At 40.7% G+C, this 20,444-nt stretch overlaps 3 protein-coding genes and 1 long non-coding RNA gene across 5 annotated transcripts in view; 3 read left to right on the top strand and 1 right to left on the bottom strand.

The window, feature by feature from the left end:
* Nucleotides 1–8,572, top strand: part of ncapd2 (non-SMC condensin I complex, subunit D2) — a 26,642-nt gene extending 18,070 nt beyond the window's left edge. The window contains exons 23-32 of the mRNA XM_080897565.1: nt 422–533; nt 664–787; nt 1,038–1,193; nt 4,117–4,294; nt 4,374–4,468; nt 5,082–5,162; nt 5,736–5,919; nt 6,494–6,662; nt 6,758–6,874; nt 8,262–8,572. Coding sequence (XP_080753691.1) covers nt 422–533; nt 664–787; nt 1,038–1,193; nt 4,117–4,294; nt 4,374–4,468; nt 5,082–5,162; nt 5,736–5,919; nt 6,494–6,662; nt 6,758–6,874; nt 8,262–8,344 — 1,299 coding nt within the window. The 3' untranslated portion in view covers nt 8,345–8,572. The remainder of the gene's footprint in view (nt 1–421; nt 534–663; nt 788–1,037; nt 1,194–4,116; nt 4,295–4,373; nt 4,469–5,081; nt 5,163–5,735; nt 5,920–6,493; nt 6,663–6,757; nt 6,875–8,261) is intronic.
* Nucleotides 8,573–10,026: 1,454 nt separating this feature from the next.
* On the bottom strand, nt 10,027–10,845 carry LOC308405552. The gene is made up of 3 exons (XR_013973355.1): nt 10,709–10,845; nt 10,505–10,607; nt 10,027–10,135 (listed from the first exon to the last, which is right to left on the bottom strand). It is a non-coding gene; the product is annotated as an uncharacterized lncRNA (long non-coding RNA).
* nppcl (natriuretic peptide C-like) lies at nt 10,064–14,546 on the top strand. Of its 2 annotated transcripts, XM_080896220.1 has the most exons (3): nt 10,064–10,184; nt 10,736–10,908; nt 11,145–14,546. In XM_080896220.1, exons 2-3 carry the CDS (start codon nt 10,810–10,812, stop codon nt 11,439–11,441), a joined length of 396 nt encoding a protein of 131 aa, XP_080752346.1. In that variant the 5' UTR covers nt 10,064–10,184; nt 10,736–10,809; the 3' UTR covers nt 11,442–14,546. The 2 variants fall into 2 exon arrangements, with proteins under 2 accessions (XP_080752346.1, XP_080752347.1); XM_080896221.1 differs by lacking the exon at nt 10,064–10,184 and having other exon boundaries at nt 10,718–10,908.
* Nucleotides 14,547–16,041: 1,495 nt separating this feature from the next.
* On the top strand, nt 16,042–20,226 carry gapdh (glyceraldehyde-3-phosphate dehydrogenase). Its single transcript, XM_080895566.1, has 12 exons — nt 16,042–16,140; nt 16,582–16,627; nt 17,731–17,830; nt 18,121–18,227; nt 18,312–18,402; nt 18,502–18,617; nt 18,832–18,913; nt 19,014–19,165; nt 19,269–19,347; nt 19,507–19,590; nt 19,678–19,775; nt 19,857–20,226. Exons 2-12 carry the CDS (start codon nt 16,605–16,607, stop codon nt 19,924–19,926), a joined length of 1,002 nt encoding a protein of 333 aa, XP_080751692.1. The 5' UTR covers nt 16,042–16,140; nt 16,582–16,604; the 3' UTR covers nt 19,927–20,226.
* The last annotated feature ends 218 nt before the right edge of the window (nt 20,227–20,444 follow it).

The raw sequence follows: 20,444 nt of genomic DNA on the forward strand, positions 1-20,444 counted from the left end.
TTCTGTGGTATAACCTGTTGTTAAATTGTTGGGATTTTTTCTTCTTCTTTTTTTTTAGCTACATTAATCTCGTCTTTTTCGCAACAGTGTTGCATTTTACTGTTATTTTTATGTTTATAGATTTTTTTTTACTATCATTTTTATCATAATCATCTAATAATGTGGGTAGAGATCATTTTTGTGAGAATCATATGAGGTGTGAAACACCCCATTTTATATGATCATGCACAGAACATGAAGCAGGAAAATTTGGTTCAGCAAGTTGAAAACCACAGTCATGATGCCCATGAGTTTGTCAAGCTAGCTAAGGCAAAGAAAGTCTGGTGGACTTCCTCTGTAGGACACCCCTCTGTAGTGGCTGCATTTTATATTATTCTGCATAAACCGTAATCTATTTTAATATGTAATGATTTCCTAACAGCAAACAGCCAATGAGAGCACTATGGAGGAGGAGCTTGGGTTGATTGGTGCCTCTGCTGAAGATACCGAGGCTGAACTCATCAGAAACATCTGTGAGACAGAATTACTGGCTGGTAAAGAACCCAACCTTTTTTCTTTTGTTTGTCTGCAGTCACACTAAACAACATTAACCCCTCAATTCATACTACAGTCTTTTTATAAATACCACACAAATACCCCACCTCCCTCCCCTCTGCTCTCTAGAGGAGAACCTGCTGAGTGCATTCCTTCCCCTGCTGGTGAGAGTCTGCGGCTCCCCAGGACGTTATTCCCACCCGCAGCTCACCACTGCTGCCTGTCTGGCACTCTCTCAGTACATGATGATTAGGTAAACACATTTCACTTTTCACTACATTTATGTAGTGGTAATACTGTTTGGTGATTAATTAGGTTTTTATGCTGACGGTTGAAGAAATGCTGTAATTCTGTGTTGAGGGGAATTTTTTTTTTTTTTTAAGATTTAAAGAAAGATTTATTACTTCTTAGTGGCCCAAGCAGTTAGCAACTTTATTGCTAACTTAAACATTGAGACTTTAAATGCATTTCTTTCTTCTTTTTTTCCTGTATTTCTTAAAAAGCCCATCAGTGTGTGAAGAAAACATCCGTCTCATGTTTACTGTTCTGGAGCGCTCTACTCTCCCTGTGGTTAGGGCTAATGCCATAATAGCCCTGGGGGACCTCACTGTCCGTTTCCCAAATATTTTGGAGCCCTGGACACAAAATCTCTATGCCAGGTATGTAATTACATGTTCAGCTTGATCATCCCAGTAATGTGAAACAAATTTGTCACAGTAGCAGCTCATTCTTATCGCTCCCCCCATACTAATAAACTCTCTTCCAGTTAGGACTACATTATCATAATATCCGTAGATTTGTTTCCCACCCAAGATTATAAGTGGCAGCCTACGCTTGATGGCTCAGCTGAGTGGGAGTACTGTAAATGACGTTTCATCATTTTATGGCATACAACACCCCCCTCCACCCCTTATTTCCTTTGCTTGTAGTCTCGAGCCATCTTCATCCAGATCCCACCAACACGACATCTCGGTGTGCGGCGATTCTCAGCCACTGAAGTGTTGCCACTGTCACAATGCTCCACTGAGCCACATGATGGGAAAAGTTTACTCTTTCCATCACGACTTTTTAATGGTCGGGGGGAACAAACTTTCAGATGATCTATGTTAGCAAACTCTCATGTGTGCCTTGTATTCTGACCCTTACGGTTGCCATAGGAACCAAAAATTGCCTCGTGGCTTATATAAAACCCACCCCCACTCGTGAACTGGGATGGAACCTCGGACCACCTCTGACAACGGCCCCTTTAGACAAGGAACAGCTTAATTACTAGTATGTCATGGTTTGTGGCTGGAGCCAGTGAGTAGTGTGTTGTAATTATACAGAGTGGCTGTGTGAGCAGAAGGGAATAATTTTGAGAAAAGTCAAATGTTCTTCAACTTGTAGGTATGCTTTCATTTTAAAAAAGCATTGGCAGTCTATTTCTCCTGCACAAAGTTGCACTGTTGTTTTTTTCTGTAGCCAACTTAGAAGCTGAAGTTCCTCTGTTTGATGAAGTGGGGTTTTAATTGTAATGCCTGATAATGCTCACATTTAGGTGGTTTGGACATGTAAAACATTCTGTTCTTTTTATAATGCGTCATTGCCCTCCTAGTGTTTTGTACCTGATAAGCATTTCATAGTATTCCCTAATTGTCTGCCTCACACCAACACCTCCACTGTTCTCGAGGCTGCTGCCCTGCTGGCGCCTCCTGATAAGCGCATTAAGAATTAATTACCCTGTTCATTGCTGTTGTAAGCCTCTGCATTGGCATGTGGAAGTACCATGCACATGTTTCTGATCGTCTGCCAGGAGTGCTGCTCTCTGCCATAAATGAGAAATGGCTAATGAGTTTCTTTTGCGCTGTGGTTTTGGGTGAGAGTAAATCTAAATTGGTTTCAGAGTGGTATCAGATTGCCATGCCACAGCCTGTCCAGTCCCATTATATTAAACTTTACTGAAACCAATGTTGTTTGGTTTCAGTAAAGTTATGGCTAATTATAAGTTGGTATGACAGGAGAGATGACAAATTCAAAGGTGGCCATACATTTTCGCCTCTGTCTATGTTTCTGCAAAACAAGCAATGTGGCTACACACAGTTACTCAGTGACTTGCCATTACTTTTTCATTCACATTGTCAGAAGATGAATCCAGCCTTTTTCTCCTCTAGCACCTCCAACAGATTCTTCAGTTAACCAGTACAGTATCTCAATGCCAACTTTTTGAAATTTGTCATTTTGTACACACATTCATTCTCCCCAGATGTTAGACAGTTTATGCTGAACAAATTGTCCATCATCATGCTGAAAATGATATTGTGTCCTATTGACATTAGCGGTGGTGGTAAAATTAATTCAGGTGTAGTGTTTTTCAACTCTGAACAATTCATGTGTCTATTCCTATACTTCGGAAGTCATTAGACCTAAAATCCTGGAATAAATGTAGTAAATTTAAACATGCCAGATTTTTTTTTTAGGCACTCTATCATCTACTAGAGCATAGGTGTCAAACTCTGGCCCGTGGGCCAAATTTGGCCCACAGCCTAATTACATTTGGCCCGTGAAGCCATGCCAAATTACTATTAGAGCTGGCCTACTGGTATTATACAGCTAATATATATATTGTTTAGTATTAAGCTTTGCTTGTTCCATATTCAGTTTTTCAGCAAAACGTGTTTTAGTCCATAAGAAAAGATTCATTCTTATATCTGGAGGAATAAATATATTTCAATAAATATTAATGTTAGCCAGCGACTTTGTTCCAGTTTTGAATTTTGGCCCACTGTGTATTTGAGTTTGACACCCCTGTACTAGAGTGTCTAAAACCTGGTCAGAAAGTAAAATGGTTACAGCACAATAATCTGACATAGTTAGTATCAACGGGAGCACTTGCTATAGTCTTACCCTTTGACCAGTGTTTTAAGTTGTATAGTTTTCTATCGTCCATGCTTTAGTCCTTAGTTTCTTTTGTTTTACATGCAATAGTCAAAATTTGAAGCAGTAGGTAACTGTGCTTCTAATCCTGCCACAAGGTACGAGACCCAGAAACACCACTCTGGGGTCCTTAGGGATGTCACAACCTGTTGTGTCCTCTAAAATTAAAAGAACATTATCCCAGAACAGTTTGACTGATTTTTCTGTTTCTTAACCTATTGCCAGTGTTGAAACCTGAGAGTTCCCTCAGCGCTAACTGTATTGTGTTAACTGCTAGTGATCAAAGGTGGCATATTTAATTATGATGGAAAGGTATCTTGGTTTCCTTACCTGCTAAATATCAGAATGATTTTTGTTTGTGTGTACGCCAGCATGTTGTTTGTGTTTAAGAGGACAACTATGGCAAAATGCAGCTTTGAAAATAAGCTATCATGGTTTGTAGAGTGCAACTTTTTTCAAAAGGGGATTACCAAAGAGTGGGCTGTAGGAAATAATTTACAGTAAATATCCACATCAGAAAATGAAATTTAAAAGATACCATTGAATTGGGCTTTGAAAATACACATTTCTCCCATTAATGGAAAATCGACGATCATTAGAAGATCAGATGATGCGTAACGAAGGAAATACTATGTATAATTATCATTATTTTTTTCCTTTATCTTTCAGGCTGAGTGATGAGGTTCCTTCAGTAAGGCAGACAGCTGTGACTGTTCTCACTCAGCTGGTGCTTAAGGATGTCCTCAAGGTCAAAGGTCAAGTCAGCGAAGTGGCTGTATTGCTAATTGACCCTGACTCGCACATTAACAGCCTGGCCCTGAACTTTTTCAATGAGCTTGCTACAAAGGTAGACCACATCCAGAAGGCTTGATGGAATCTGAGTGACGGGGAGTGTTTTTAACCATTTTCTTTGTGTTACCCATCAGGACAATGCGATATACAACCTGCTCCCAGACATCATCAGCCGCCTGTCCGACCCAGAGAGAGGCATGAGCTCAGAGGACTTCAACACTATTATGAAGTGAGATGCACAGCTGTGTACCATGTCGTGTTTTCGTTTTCTTACTGCATCAACTGTGAAGCAGACCACAGACTTGGGGCAAATGATGCAAATGACGCCTTGTTTAACCCCCAAGCAATCAAGCTATTTTGGCAACTGAAATGACTACTGTCATTAAGACCCCATTATCTTACACACAAGAATACTTACTACACTGTTCCTTAGTCTGGTTCCATCTATGACAAATATTCTGCAAATGTTCTAATGTAATTAATTAGGTTGTTTTTTTATTTTTATTTTTATATTTTTAATGACTGGATAAGAAACAAAAACACAAGTTGTGCAAACAATATTAATTTATTTAGCTAGTTTTTAAGCAAAATATTTAGTTTTCTGATATATCTGAAAAGTCAGAACAAGATGTAATACCTATATACCTTTTGGAAGAAGCGGTAGTTTAGCAAAGTCAAACACTTTTACAATATTAAAAATAAAACTTCAGTGGGACCTACAGTATAAATATACAGTATACACCACTCTCACTTGACTTTAAGAATTTTTTTTAGGAGAAATTCAACAACTGAATGTTCTTTCTTTTTTTAATAAATGTTATATTGTGTGTGTTTGTTTGCAGACAGCTGTTCTCCTACATCACTAAAGAAAGGCAGACCGAGTCTCTAGTAGAGAAACTGTGTCAGCGCTTTAGAACTGCAAAGTGAGTTCTCTTCCTCCATTTATTTCCCATCCTCACTTCTAACCTGGATCCTTTGTTTTGTTTTGTTTTTTCTTTACCATTTCCTTTATACTTTCTCGTTTGTCCTGCTTTATTTAATCGTGTGTGAAGCGGGGGTGGATGTGTGGGTAATTAGTGGGCGTTTTCACTGAGAGCGTTTGACAATTAATGCAAATTCACAGTTCACTTCACCTGTCACCTACACCGACATCTTCTTATTCACAGATTTTGTCATGGAAACTGTCTTCCTGTATAGTTGGGGACTGTAGACAGAACAATTGGCCTGGCCATGCTTGAGCTTCTGACTCATACTCCGTCCATTATCAAAGCTCAAATGAAGGGCATTTTATATTATACGTTGGCAAAATGAATTTGGATATAAGAAGGTTCTGGGAAAATGAGATTTGGTCTAAATGTCAGGGCAATGCAATGTTCATGAGGAATGAGCTTTTTTTTTTTTTTTTTTATTGAGTTTTAGAATTTCTGTGCACTTTGTTTTCTTAAGTCAGGTTTCCCCCACAATTTCTCATCTTCAGATTTTCTTTCTCTCATCAGGACAGAGCGTCAGTGGTGTGACTTGGCCGTGTCTCTGTCTCTGCTCTCCATGTGTGAGCGCGGTTTCAAGAGGCTGCAGGAATGCTGGGAGTGTTACAGTGACAAGCTGACTGAACCGGGCGTCTACCAGCCTCTGCTCTCCATCACCGCCAAGCTCCGTCGTGGGGCTAAACCACAGTTTAAGGTATATTATTCCCTGTTTAAGTCAGTTCTGCAGTGACCACGCAGTCATGTGTAGCTCAGGTGGTAGAGCAGGCCAGCTACTAACCGGAGGGTTGGTGGTTCGATCCCAGTCTGCATGCCAAATATCCTTGGGCAAGATACTAACCCCATGTTGCTCTCCGATGCATCCATCAGATGTGAATGTTAGATAGGCACTAACAGCTTAGAAAAAGTGCTTCTGTGAATAGGTGTGATTGGGTGAATGAATTAGTTGTATAAAGCGCTTTGAGTGCTCAGAGTAGAAAAGCGCTATATAAGAACCAGTCCATTTACCATTTTACCAGTCCACTGCACCTGTCTATGCACCCTTTGGACCAACTTCACAGAGCTATGACGGGAATGCTTATTAGCCATCTGTGTGATCCACACAGACGTGAGACTTAAAGTTGAACGGTGGATACTTTGTCTATTATCAAAAGCTTCTATTGTCTGTAAATGTCTGGAGAAGACTCTGGTGTGCTGAACGTTTAAGTGGTCAGTGAAAGATAAAATGCCAGTTCATTCCATCCCATGCTAATGTTAACTTTGTTTTCCAGGCTCAGGTAGATGAGTTTGAACAGCGTCTGACTGCAGTTCACACACGGGGGCTGGAGAATGTGGAAAGCCCAGAGATGGATGAGGAAAACCAGAAAGCAGGAGTGTCTGCTGAGAAGACAGTCACGCGAACACCTGCGCCCACCAGAGGCCGGCTGAAGTCAAAGGAAGGTCAGGAGTCAGCCTGCTTTGAAGAACCTTGTTGCAGAAATAGTCTGTTTCTCATTTTAGTTACACGATAAATTTTATGTTTATTTTTATTGCAGGTCAAGGAAAGCCTCCAGTTTCAAGATGTGATGACAGTTTTGTCACGCCTCGCAAATCTCGCAAGTCTAAGAAGCCTGCAATCACCTTCAGCAGTGATGAGGAGGAGGATGAAGAGGGTGAGTGAAGCCACTTCATTAAGTCACTATTACACTTAATTTGCAAACAGTTTTAATGGGTTTTGTAAGAAATTACTTTTTGCAGCGGGTCAGTTGCTTGGAATCAAAAATTATTATCCTTAAAGGGGACGTGTTGAGCTTTCCCCTCCTCTTAATTGTTTTTTTTTTTTTTTTTTCAATCTTGTGTGTTGGATACTCACCTTATGTTTGCAAGGAGCAGCAAATAACAAAGTTAACTTACGCATCCTATTAAATAAGCTAAAACGCCTTATTTAAAAGGATGATGTGAGGGGCTCGGTAGAAGACCAATAAGGATAGTTTTGACCTGCGTCATGCAAAGCTACTCTCCCTCTCCAAGAATCAGAATCTGGAGCACACTCAGCCCCCTTTTAATATACATCTGCTGATTTATTTTGTCATCTAAATACATATTTTTAAGGCAATTCATTTTTTTTCTCCTTATTAAATCCATTGAATTGTAACATGTCAGATAATAGCAAATAACAGTTGTCTGTTATTTAAGCAGAAACTTTGTCATCCAGTTCGCTGGATTTTAGTCAAGTGTTTAGTATGCTCTGTTTGTCACTGCAGTGTATTCAATTTGTCTCATTAGCTTGTAAAACATGATTTATAGTACTGCATTGAATCTATGCGTTTGTCCTCTGGTGTGTCTGCTCTGCTCCGAGCTGCTTCATGTTGAATTAGAAGCTAATAAACAAAGATTTAATAGCTGATTGATAAAGTTATGTACAGAGAAAAAAGCACCAGTCAGACCTATGGCAGGTGTTGTGGTTAGGTGAGGTGTGTGTTGCTACAATGTGCAGTGGGATAAGCTGCACTGTAGAGTTGACATAGTGCTATAAATCAAGTGTTACAAATCAATAACATTCTTTGGATCAATACACCAGAGTTCAGAGTGCTTAGACCACTAGACTGAGATTGTGGAGCAGCAGCTGAGACGATTTAAGACCGTTGGACCTCCTTCGGTCTAAAAAGTGAGATGTGCATTGTTGCAGCACTAATCCGAGATCTGTGGATATCTTTGAAGGATTAAATTTTTTTTAAAAATTACACGACATGAAAAACTAACCACCATTTCCAGAGAACTGTTATCATCTCCAGTTATCTTATGCTTTCCGTGATTAATTAGACAAAGTGTTTCAGGTAAGATTATTTTTTAAGCCTTTGATTAGACTTGAGTTACTGAAACACTTCTGAGTTACAAAAATATATTTTAAAATAATTAGACTTGAATCTATTCCTGAATATTTCTTGTGCGGGTTTTTCAGCTGTTCTTATAGTGCATGGCTGTTCCCAGACATCGTCATTACTCGTCCCACTTCATTATGTTTCAATTTCCTTTTTTCTTTTTTTCCACCTCCATCAGATGCTGTGATGGCAGAGAGCGAGACCCCTAAAGTGACAACGCCCATCGCACGCACGTCCCGACGAGCTCGCCTCAGAAACTAACTTTGATTGTTCTCGTTTTGTTTTTTAAATCTTATTTCTGTGTATCTTTGGAAATACTTTTATCTGTAATGATATTTTATACTTGTTGGTTTTTATTTTATTTTTATTCTTTTAATATTGGTACTTGGCACCAATCTAAACTAGGCATGATAATGTGTAAAGACACAAAATCAAGTAGGCTTTTAATAAACCTGGTTCTGTTTTTCATTAAAAAAGAGAGAAAGAAACCTCCCTGTCTCAGTTTTATTCCTCTGCTCAAATGTGTGAAGGCTTGCGAGTCCGCTGGGTTATGTCGAGTAAATTTATGGCATCATTACAAACAGCTTTGAATGTCTGCTTGTATCATGTTTGGACAGCGGTGTTTAATGGGCTGCCACAGCTTGCCCAGACAGTATTACTACCCCACATGGTTCCCTACTTCACCTTCCTCAGCTCTCTTTTCCTTTCATATGTTGTTTTCAATAATTTCAGGTTTCAGTCTTTCTCTGATGACCACATTCCTCGCCAGTAAGCGTGTTTTGTTTTTTAGTTACAATTGCATTTTATTTTTTTCTCTTGTTCTGTCTGACACATTTGCTGTTGCCTAGTTGGCCGCCTCTGTTCTCCTGTAATCAATCTCTTTTGTAGGTCTCCCTCTGCTCTCTGCCTGGTGCTTTTCTCCATCCCTTTCTCTTCCTCCTACTCTCCCCTGCCTACTTTTCTTCCAGCGCTCCTCTCTCCACTGACATCACACACAGTAGTTTAACCCCCCTCCCCTCCTCCTCCCCCCTGCCTCATCACTAATCTCTCCTTTTCGCCTACTCCCTCTCCCACACATTGTCCTCCGAAAACATGAGAGGGGTGCGTTTTTCTGTATGTGCGATTTGATACGTTATGTAAAGACACTTACCAGCCGCAGGATGATAACAATGTGATTGCAAAAGCGGCTCAGTTTTTATCAGAGGACAAATTATGGTTTAAATGTATTCAGTGGGTGCTAAGTGTGCAAATAGAAGTAAATGTTTAGTTTTTAAACTTTAGTTGGTACTGTGCACAGATGAATTTCTTGTTTGTGAAAGATTAAGACTGAAACATCTGATCTGATCTCTGAGGGGGTTTATTTACTTGAAATAATCACAGGCTGCTGACCTTTAAGGTCAATGCATTGGATCGCGCAGCTCCTGATGGTGTTGTAATTTGTCGGCAGGGGGTCCGACAGCAGATGGCACTGACAGACTGTAACTAACCCAACAGAGAGGGGAGGTCAGTGCATGCTGGGAAAGACCACGGAGACAAAGGAAAGAGAGGGTGGCTAATATGCACAAAGAGTGTTGTCACCACATGGGAAAGGTATAATTCAGATTAAGTCGTGACTGAAATATGCAAAGCTTTATAGCCACTGGTCACTTTTGACAAGGCATCAGCTGAATGCAGCCCTCTGACCTCAGCTTAGGCTGAGGCCAGTTGGTTAACATGGTCCAAACTACACAGTCACCTTGGCAATGACAATGACTCTACAAGGCTATGACATCACTCCAAAGAAAAAATGAGGAGGAAGATGGTGTGGGGGTGGTGGTGCTTGGGGGCGGAGGGTGTCTCTGGCTCTACAAAACCTCTGCAGCATCCCAGCTGATGCCCCAGCATTCAGCCACTGCCAAAGGGACAGACGCAAGAGGAAGAAAATCATCCCTCCAATTCCATCAGTGAGCGAAGGCGAAGAATAGGAGGAGCCAGTTGAGTGAGATAGTGATGCTCCCAGCAGGTGCCAACAAGTGAGAGGTAGCTGAGCGACCGAAGGAGATGGAGAAGAGTCTGTAATAACAGAAGACACCAAGAGCTTTGAGAAAGAACCAAACAACAGGTGAGCGCTCTTAAATTTCCTCTTTCATAGTTGTGTTAAAATTAGCATATCCTAAAGAATGTAAAATAAAATCTTGCATTACATAAAAGAAAATCGCTACACAGTAACTCCAGACAGTGTTTTTTGATATCTGTAAAAATATAGAGAGAATTAACATTTTAGAAGCTCTTTATTCATAATTCTAATATTTCAATTTATTTATTTTTATTAATTTATTTTTAAAATTTAAGATGCTGCAAAAATGAAATGTTTTTCTTTCAAATAACAATTACAAATGTCAATTTTATTTTCTAAGATTCATGAATTTGAGTTCTTTTGACCTCGATTTACTACCAGTTGCCTTCAGTTAGATGCCCCGTGCATACATTATATTTGCTGTGCATATTTTCCTTGCGTCACTTGTTACTGCGCAGCAATGTTTATCTGTGAACACACAATAAAAGATGTGTTTTAGACACTAAATTGTCAAATAAACAATCTGTGGAGTATTAGTGGAGATTCAGTATTTATATCAAAATATTTACATTGAATAATGAAATTTTTTTTTCCAGGATTTCATCAGTGTTTGAATCTTCTGAGCCGGTGTGATTGCAGTTATTCCTGCTCCTCATCCTCATCTGCTGCCATGCTGTGCCCTGTGCTGCTTTGTGCCGCTCTGCTCCTCCTGACTCCCCTGGAGATCACAGAGGCTCGTGCTTTGCATCCTTCTCCTGATGCTGTGCAGGTACAGGAGGAGATTGGAGTGGATGTGGAGGGCTGGATTTAAAAAAAAAAAAAAAAAAATAGATTGAGGAGAATTCAGAGTGAATCAAGGAGAGTCCACAAAGGATGGGAGGCAGAACAGGAAAGAATAAGCAGAGAGAGAGTAATGAAATGTATCACTGATTGAATTATTGTCCCTTGTATACTCCCCGACAATTAAATTTCATCATCTTCTCCTTCTTTTTTTCCACTGTGCAGTTTGTGGAGCAATTTCTGGAACGCTACAATGACCTTCTGACCCTTGACGACCTGGAGAACATGCTCAACAGCCAAGCAGAGGAGCAGTCCACCCTCTCCTCCGGGTCCAAAGCTGCTGAATACCCCAAATGGGCTGATACACAAACTCAGCCCGAGACCCCCTGGCTCCGTCTGCTGAAGGGCACCCTGGCCAACCAAAAGCGAGCAGAACCGGACCGGTCACGGAGGGGGTGGAATCGGGGATGCTTTGGCCTGAAATTGGATCGGATCGGGTCTATGAGTGGACTGGGCTGTTAGTGGAGACAGAGGAGGAAACTAAAGACTGCTTACATCCTTCTTAGATTATTAGGAAACACACATGCATAGGCATTCACCTGCAGAGAAGGATGTTTACATGCGTGTAGTATGGTGTAAACTTACAGTGCTGCTAATGTGGTTTCATCCAGTGTAGATCAGATGCTTCACAGTTTATTCCATATCTAAATGTTAACCTGAATATTAGAACATGTGTGCTGTGTTTACATCAAATGATCACCATCAATTTCTGGGCTTATTTTTCAAGTAATTTAGCATTTTCCGTACTTCTAGCTTTGTCTGCAACTCTGTAAACGTTTAGACCTTTTGTGGACAGGTGATTTTGTTTAAAAGCAGCCGTAATAGATGTGGATAGTCAAAAAATGATGGCATCAGAAATTTCTGCAATTTATTTTTGTTTACTTATGATTTGCATGAATAAATGGATTTGACATTTGTGGCGTTCTGGGGGTTTTTTTGTTGTTTTTTTTAACTTCAACCCCGCATAAAATCCAGTTCCTTCCTTGCATTAAAAAGCCCACATGGTTCATTCTGTATTCACACACGTCATCTCAATTTGTCCTTCAAAACAGAGCATCAAATTCTCATGACAGATATAATAACTCTTCTAAATTATTTTTTCTCATGACTGTTGGAGGAAGTTCATTTCTTCCCTCGTCGTTCTGGCAAAAGCGGTCAACATTTGAAGATCGGCTGCAGCGTCCAAAACTGTTTTTTTATTCTGGCATTACAACAAAGTTCCCAGGGAAGAAAAACAAATGCTAATTTTTTTCCCTATAAGCTTAAATAGAATTTGATTTAACATGCTTACAGAATTAGATGGCGTGAATGCATAAAATAATCTGTGTAGTAACAGAGTTGTAAAAATCGACATATTTTAGGGACTAACATACAGTAAGGATGTTCATTGTTAAGTATATCAAATCTAACAGTCGACACTATGACGTAATTTGCTGGTAATGCACAAACTTGTGAGGAGCTCATGTAGTACGCATTAAAAACATGTTAGGTTTTCACTGTGTCCTAAAATTCAAGATCCTTCAAACCAGCTGCAGATTTAGAGAAACTTGAAAATGTTTTATAATGACAAATCACTGCTTACTAACATCTGAAAATCATCAGAGCCTAAACAGCTGACTGAAAATTAATGGCCAGCATTTCTCTGGTTCCACCTGTTTTCTGTTTTTCACACATTGAGGGACTACAAATGTTTGAATCTTCAAAAGTCAATTTGAAGATGTTGATCAAGGCTCTCAAAAACTGAGAGAAATTGTTATGACCTTTTTATATTTTTTCACAATTTCCTAACATTTAAATAAATGTACATCTCTAAAAACATATTCTTCCTGCCACAGCCTTTCACTTACCCAGAAAACCTACAAGTGATTCTAATGGGTATATTTTCTTCTTTTGGCTGCCGTTCATCTGCCTCCATCGCACCCTATCCCACAGCATCCTCCTCTCTCACACCAACCTTCTGTCATCCCTAAACCACCTCTGAGGTCTCCCTCTTTTCCTCCTGCCTGGCAGCCCCCTCCTGAACATCCTTTGTCCAATACATCCACTGTCCCTCCTCTGCACATGTCCGAACCGTCTCAGCCTTGCTTCTCTAACTTTGTCTCCAAACTGCTCGACCTGAGCTGTCCCTCTGAAGCATTCATTTCTAATCCTGTTCATCTCCGTCACTCCCAACAAAAAAATCTCCATTACTATAAATGATTCTATTGATTATAATAAAGTAAAACACACCAGCTATGACTTTGGTGAATTAAGCATGAAGTGACACGGCGGTGTGGTGGTTAACACTGGGTCTGGGGCCTTTTTGTGTGGCGTTTGCATGTCCTCCTTGTGGCTGCATGGGTTCTCTGGGTACTCTGGCTTCCTCCCACAGTTTAAAAGACATGCATTTTAGGTTAACTGGTAACTCAAAATTGTGGGTGTGAATGTCTGTATCTCGTCGTTAGCCCTGAGATAGACCGGAACTCTGTCCAAGGCGTACCACCTTTTGACCTATGACAACTGGATAAGCTCCGAGCCCCATTGTTTTTAAGAAACTGGATGTATGGGTGGATGATTTTTTCATAACATGGTGTTTTGCCAAAGATTTTCATTCAGGGAGGATGCCTGGAGAAAGCTTTAGTTGACTTATACTCACGTTTGAGGCCATTGTCTTACTGGAAATTCCAATAATTAACAGGCGTTAAAATTACTCCCTGAGAGAATGTCTCTTCTTGTAACTCGCCTGATATATAAAGCATAAACTATGGCAGCAACACAGATTTACCACTCCCAACAGCAGCAAAGCACCCGGACAACAGGGCAGAGCCATGTCTGTGCTTGACTGTTAGGATCGTGTTGTTCTAATTATAAATGGCTTTTTTTCTACTGCAGGAATGCTCCTGATTTATGAGTACAAACTGGTCCCATAAGTCTCCTCACTTCAGAACCCTGCTAGCATACCCCAAACTCTAACCTTTGCTAAAAAAAAAGTTACATTTTTGTTGTATGTTCACTGTTCATCAGCCTTATACGTGGAATCTTACAGTCTGTATGGATACGTAAGTCTTGGCTGAATCCTCTTGTAGAAATTTGGTTTCTTTTTAGGGTTTAACGAAATAATTTTAAGACTGTCCCTTTTCTTTTTCATCTGAGCTTGACCTGGTGGCTGCTTGAACCACAACACAAGATGGCAGTATGAATTTCCTCTTGTTCATCTGCTCGTTGCCACACACAGCTGCTCTTTGGACTTTGCACTGTGCTTTAAGGAGACAAATTGTACAAACGTAGCTGAAGGCCTCTCCTCCCTGCAGACGTGCCTGCATGCTGATCACTGATGTGCAGTTGATACAGTTTGTTTCCCGCTGCTGATAAAATAAACTTGAACAAAAAAAGAGCCTGTTTACAGTAGATATTCTAGTTTAAAGTTCCTGTTCAAACACATTTCTCAGTTCTAGCTGAGTAATAACTCACATTTCTCTTAAGTAAAACAGTCCTTTCCACACTTGTTTTACTCCGTGGCTGTGTGGCTGCTGCCTGTCTACAGTGGGTCGAGTTATATATATATATATATATATATATATATATATATATATATATATATATATATATATATATATATATATATATCATCTGTTGTAATATGAAAAGAACATGTGATCTGAGTGAGGCAGCATTTACAGTACAGACATGGCCCAAGTGTTGACTAGGCAGCTTGTGTCTAATCTTAGCTTGACCTTTACTTCCCCTCTTTGACCTTAAGCTGCAAAGCAGAGGCCAAGACTGGCATGCATGCACTCGGGGTGGTGGTAGTTCAGCTATGCCTGAACTGTTGGACAGAAGTCATAAAACAAACCATCACTGTCCAGCTGTGGTGCAGAACGACACGTCTGCAGGTCTGCTGCGGACCCTGTGGGCAGCTGAGTTGGAAAATAAAAGTTACTAAGTATTACAATTTTATTCAGTTAGACCTGCAAAGTGTTGCAAGTTCAAATGCTTCTCTGGTGACAAGATGCCATGCCAGGTTTGGATTCACTATCAGGAGTGCTGGCTGCTAAGGCCCAGTATAGTGGCAGGGGGTATTAGTGAGAGATTGGGACTGACTGGCCTTATGGTTTAAAGCAGGGGTGCCCAATCCCGGTCCTCGAGAGCTACCGTCCTGCAGCTTTTAGATGCATCCCTACTCCAACACAGCTGAATCAAATGGTTTGATTACCTCTTCAGCATGCCATCGTGTTTGGCAAAGGCCTGATAACAAGCCATTCATTTGATTCAGCTGTGTTGGAGTAGGGATGCATCTAAAAGCTGCAGGATAGTAGCTCTCGAGGACTGGGATTGGGCAGCCCTGGTTTAAAGTGACACCCTCATTATTTGGATTTATTTTTAATATATCTTGACCTCCTTTCTTTTCTGTGTCGACACTGTTGCCATAAAAAGACAAAAACGTACTTAAAAAAAACAGATAACAACAGTGAAAACAGTTAAGCACCGACAAAATAACCTGCCTCCCAATGACGCGTTTCAGCGGTTACCAAATAACCTGATAAAGCCAAAATTCAGCTGAGTAAATCTACCCCTGTGCACATGCGCGCTGTGATCATGTGCTCACGTTAGGTAACCAAAGTTCAACTTTTGACTTCTGCTGAAGGGATGGAGCAGCAGCAAAAGAAGAGTAGCAACAGAGCAAAGGGTCATGGTCTTTGGACAGTAAATGTCACAGCCATGAAGGAGAGATTTGATCCCTCGTTTGCTCCCTCTGTGTGTCTGTATTTACTGAGAAGGTCAGAGAGAGACCCCTCTCTTTTTTCAGTCCACTATCTGAGGACTCTAATATGTTGGTATCTATATCTGGTGCTTTTAAAAGTGGAAACACAAAGCAGGCCTGATGGCACAGGCTGCTGGAATAATGAAAAATGAGTTAAACATTTCCCAGATTCAGGCCTTTAATGCGCAGCAGAGCTTAGATCATAAGACCAGAGCTTTTTAAAAGTAAAGTTGCAGCGGCCACTCTGCATGTCTCTGTGCATCTGACGACCTTGACATTCAGAGGGGGCGGGGCGAGGAGTGGTCACCATTGATGGGGGCGTGGCTTCACACCTCGGTCAATCATAAAACACGCAGCTTAACTTTGCTCTTACCCACTCACATCCGGAGTCCCAAGACAGGCAGAGCCCCTTCACAAACGGTAAATACCTTCAAATAATTTATTGGCTTCAGGCTGCATGACTCAACGCGCTGATTTAGATCACCTGGAAAAATCTGCACGAGCTTAATTGTGCCCAATTTTAAAGCACACGTGGTCATAAAGTCAAAAGAAACTCACTTTACATCATCATTACGTTTGAAGTTTAGCAGGACAAGAGATTTTAACATGTTTATTAAGTCATTTATGCTTTTAGTTTTGCAAAGTCTGAAGTTTTTTCCTCGATGCAGATTAGCTTTGAGTTTTACTTGGACTGTGATCACAGATAGCTTATCAGTAGAATACTTTTCACATGTTGTTCTTGAAGTTGTCTTCACTTATCTTAACCTGCAGTCCAAGCAGCTATCATCAACTTAATGCTAATAAAGTACCTCATAAATTTCGCAATGCTACCTTTTTCCCCCCTCTCATTTTTCCTTCCAGAGGACTAGACCAACCCAGGCAAAATGGTGAAAGTCGGTATCAATGGGTAAGAATGATCATCCCCTTCACTTCCTCTAAATCTTTCTAATTAAACCAAATGAGCAACGCACACTGAGGTTCAGCTTTGGACTTTTCTTTGCGACTCCCACCACCACATCCCTCTCATCAGTGGGGAATTATTACCACGCCGCTGTCTTGGCTCAGGTTTCCACGCTTGTTAAAGTTTGTTTTACGAACTCCTGTATTAAAGAATGCAGGTATTATGCAAGATGCTATCCAAGTGTATGGAATAATGTGTGATTATTTAAACGAGGGCCCAGTCCAGTACACTGCAAGTCTGCAGTTCAGTGCACTTTAAGGATTAATGCATAACATTTCACATTATTCAGTATTGGGGAGCAGCTACATAAAACTTGTCTCAGGCTGGTCTTCTGTCCTGTCACTTTACTGGAGGGTCTATTTTTAAAATTAGCCTTCAAAAAGGGTTTTTTTTTCCCTTCTACAGCCTGCTGTGTTATTTAAATGGTGACAGCCGGCTGTTCTCATGTTCTTGTTGATCTTAAATAGCCAGTGCCTTTGACCTCGGGGTCATCAGCGAGTGAAAGGCGACCTATGTAACCTAAATGTCAATGAGCGCACGTGTTCTGACGCGGATCTACGCATTTGTTTTCAATAAATTGTCATCCACCCGCCTCTCTTCCTGGTCTCTTAGGACAGAGTGTATCTATGCGCCCGGAGTTTTGGACCTGTGGTTAAAAAGTAACCCTGCTGTTGTTCAAACAGTGCACTGCGTAACCAGGATTACCACATTGGAGGTTAATTTCGACTTTAGCCTCTCAGAGAGAAAAGCACACACACCCCTCAGCCCCTCCTCTTGAACCCTGGCCTTTCTACTGTGGTGTCAGGTCTTCTGGGGAGATCTCGCCCCACACAAAAGAAAAATCTAAACTGTTACAGGGAAGCCTCTGACTAAATATCAAACTCTGCTCTGATTTATTATTATTATTTTTAAATCTATTTTCGTATTTATCATCTTAACAAGTGCCTTCATTTCACCGAAACTCAAAGACGTGACTGTAGTCAGTTTAATGTGGTGTGATGTCTCCACCTACTGGCCAGAATGAGAAACTCCTCTTGTTCATTTTTCAGATTCGGCCGCATCGGTCGTCTGGTGACCCGTGCTGGTTTCCACTCCAAGAAGGTGGAGATTGTCGCTATCAATGACCCCTTCATCGACCTGGAGTACATGGTCAGTCAAGGAGGAAATGAAAGGAATATAAGGCGTTAGCTCGAACTCACCACAAGCTTTGTATGACTGAATGTTAGAATAACATAATTCTAGTAAAATTATTTGTCAAATACTTGTTGGATTTTTTTTCCTTCCATTTCCAGTAAGTATGAATTTGATCATTTTAGCAAACTGGGTAAATTAAATATAAAATGAGGGCTTTTGGAGCCAGGAACACACACTTCATTTATTCTCCCCCCCCACAGTTTTTGTGAAGCCTGTCTAAAAAGTTCTCCTTATCCCCTCTCTAGGTCTACATGTTCAAGTATGACTCCACCCACGGCCGCTACAAAGGCGAGGTGAAGGTTGAGGGAGACAAGCTGGTCATCGATGGACACAAAATCACAGTTTTCCACGAGTAAGTTGAGTTCGCCTGTCATATTTGTATAAGCTATTAATTTGTGTAATGGTTTCAGGGATAACCCCTATTTTCTTTCCTCAGGAGGGACCCCGCCAATATTAAATGGGGTGAGGCTGGTGCAGAGTATGTGGTGGAGTCCACTGGTGTGTTTACCACAATTGAGAAGGCCTCTGTAAGTGCTAAATCATGTAAAATGTGAATGCAGAAAAAGGTAGTATGCTATATGTGATGTGCAAAAAGAAAACTGAATGATTTCAATGCGATCCTGCAGACTCACTTGAAGGGTGGTGCCAAGAGAGTCATCATCTCTGCACCCAGCGCTGACGCTCCCATGTTTGTCATGGGTGTCAACCACGAGAAGTATGACAAGTCCCTCAAAGTTGTCAGGTAGGAATCTTTTTGGTATATTTGGAGATGAATGAGTTTTTGCTGCCAAAATCACAGATTTAGGAATATATTTTGAACACAATGAATAACAACTACACATCTGTTCTAATGAAAGCTGTGACAGTCTTTACTGATCTTGCATTTATAATTAATTTCATTCATTTAAAACATTTAATTTTAAAATTAAAACTTGACTGATGTTCTTTCTCCGTAGCAATGCTTCCTGCACTACCAACTGCCTGGCACCTCTGGCCAAGGTCATCAATGACAACTTTGTTATCATTGAGGGCCTGATGGTAGGAATTCATACACAGCACTTAAGCAGTTTTGAAGATATTATGTTTAAGCTACATTTTTAATTGTCCTCCTATTTTTATTTTTCTGTTTGTCTATTAGAGCACAGTTCACGCCATCACTGCCACCCAGAAGACTGTGGATGGTCCCTCTGGCAAGCTGTGGAGGGATGGCCGTGGCGCCAGCCAGAACATCATCCCCGCTTCTACTGGTGCTGCTAAAGCTGTCGGCAAAGTCATCCCTGAGCTCAATGGGTGAGTGCAAATAAAACACTACTCTAATGTACAATTTAAAACAATATTTTGCTTTGTAATGCTCCAGTACTCAAGTGAAACATTTTATTTATTTTTCCCCCAGCAAGCTGACTGGCATGGCCTTCCGTGTGCCCACCCCCAACGTGTCAGTGGTTGACCTGACAGTCCGTCTGGAGAAACCAGTGAGTATCACACGTGCAATTTACAAAATATTGATCTAAAAATTTCCTTTTTAAAATGGGTGGATGACTTTGATTTTAAATTCAGATTTACACATGTGGTTCACCGCTTGTGTTTTTTTTTTCTTTAAAAATGCAAATATAACTGCTTTGCTTTTTCAGGCCAAATACGATGACATCAAGAAGGTTGTGAAGGCTGCCGCTGATGGACCCATGAAGGGCATTCTGGGATACACAGAGCACCAGGTACGCCCTAAACTTTGTCACTTCATGGCTACATTTTGTCTGTGGATCTCGTTGCTGATGTGCCACACTCTTCTCCCCGTCCTAAAGGTCGTGTCCACAGACTTCAACGGCGACTGCCATTCATCCATCTTTGATGCCGGCGCTGGCATCGCCCTCAACGACCACTTTGTCAAGCTGGTCACATGGTACGCCTTCAACACTGGTTACTTTCAATGTCTTTCTATTTATTGCCAGTGTTTCCTGCTAACCTCTCCCCTCTTCACCAGGTATGACAATGAGTTTGGATACAGCAACCGTGTCTGCGACCTGATGGCCCACATGGCTAGCAAGGAGTAAACTTGGCTGTCGCTGAACTGTCGCATAGCCCACATTCTTCTTAGTCCTGAGTTACAAATGTACAAAAAGGCATTGTATTCTCTGTGACTCTGGTTTCATCATGTAGCCATCCCCCATAATACGCCTGAGGAAAGGTCCCACATAGAGCAAAAGATTTAAATTAGAGACCAATGCTTTTCTCTTTTCTATTTTTCAAATTCCCTGTTCTGTTCTTGGGTTTGGAGTAAAGGTGTGACTGTATTTGCTTGTCTGTAGTACTGAAGTACTGCAGTGGTGGAATAAAGTCCTTCGTTTGTGAGATTCAGTCTCCTGTTCCTCCTTTATATCTGAACAGAAATGTATGAAGGCTGATCTGGAGGAGTAGATTAGTTATTTACTGAAAGGAAAATGAGCTTAAGTGCTGTTCCTGATGAATTTCTGACAAGACATTAACATTTAAGTATATAAAGGTGAATTCAGTTTCATAATAACAGAATCTTTAGTTTTAAACAAAGTTTTGTTTTGTGGTTTTTTTTTTT

This window comes from Rhamphochromis sp. 'chilingali', assembly GCF_963969265.1.
Source record: "Rhamphochromis sp. 'chilingali' genome assembly, chromosome: 11".
NCBI classification, from domain to species: Eukaryota; Metazoa; Chordata; class Actinopteri; order Cichliformes; family Cichlidae; genus Rhamphochromis; species Rhamphochromis sp. 'chilingali'.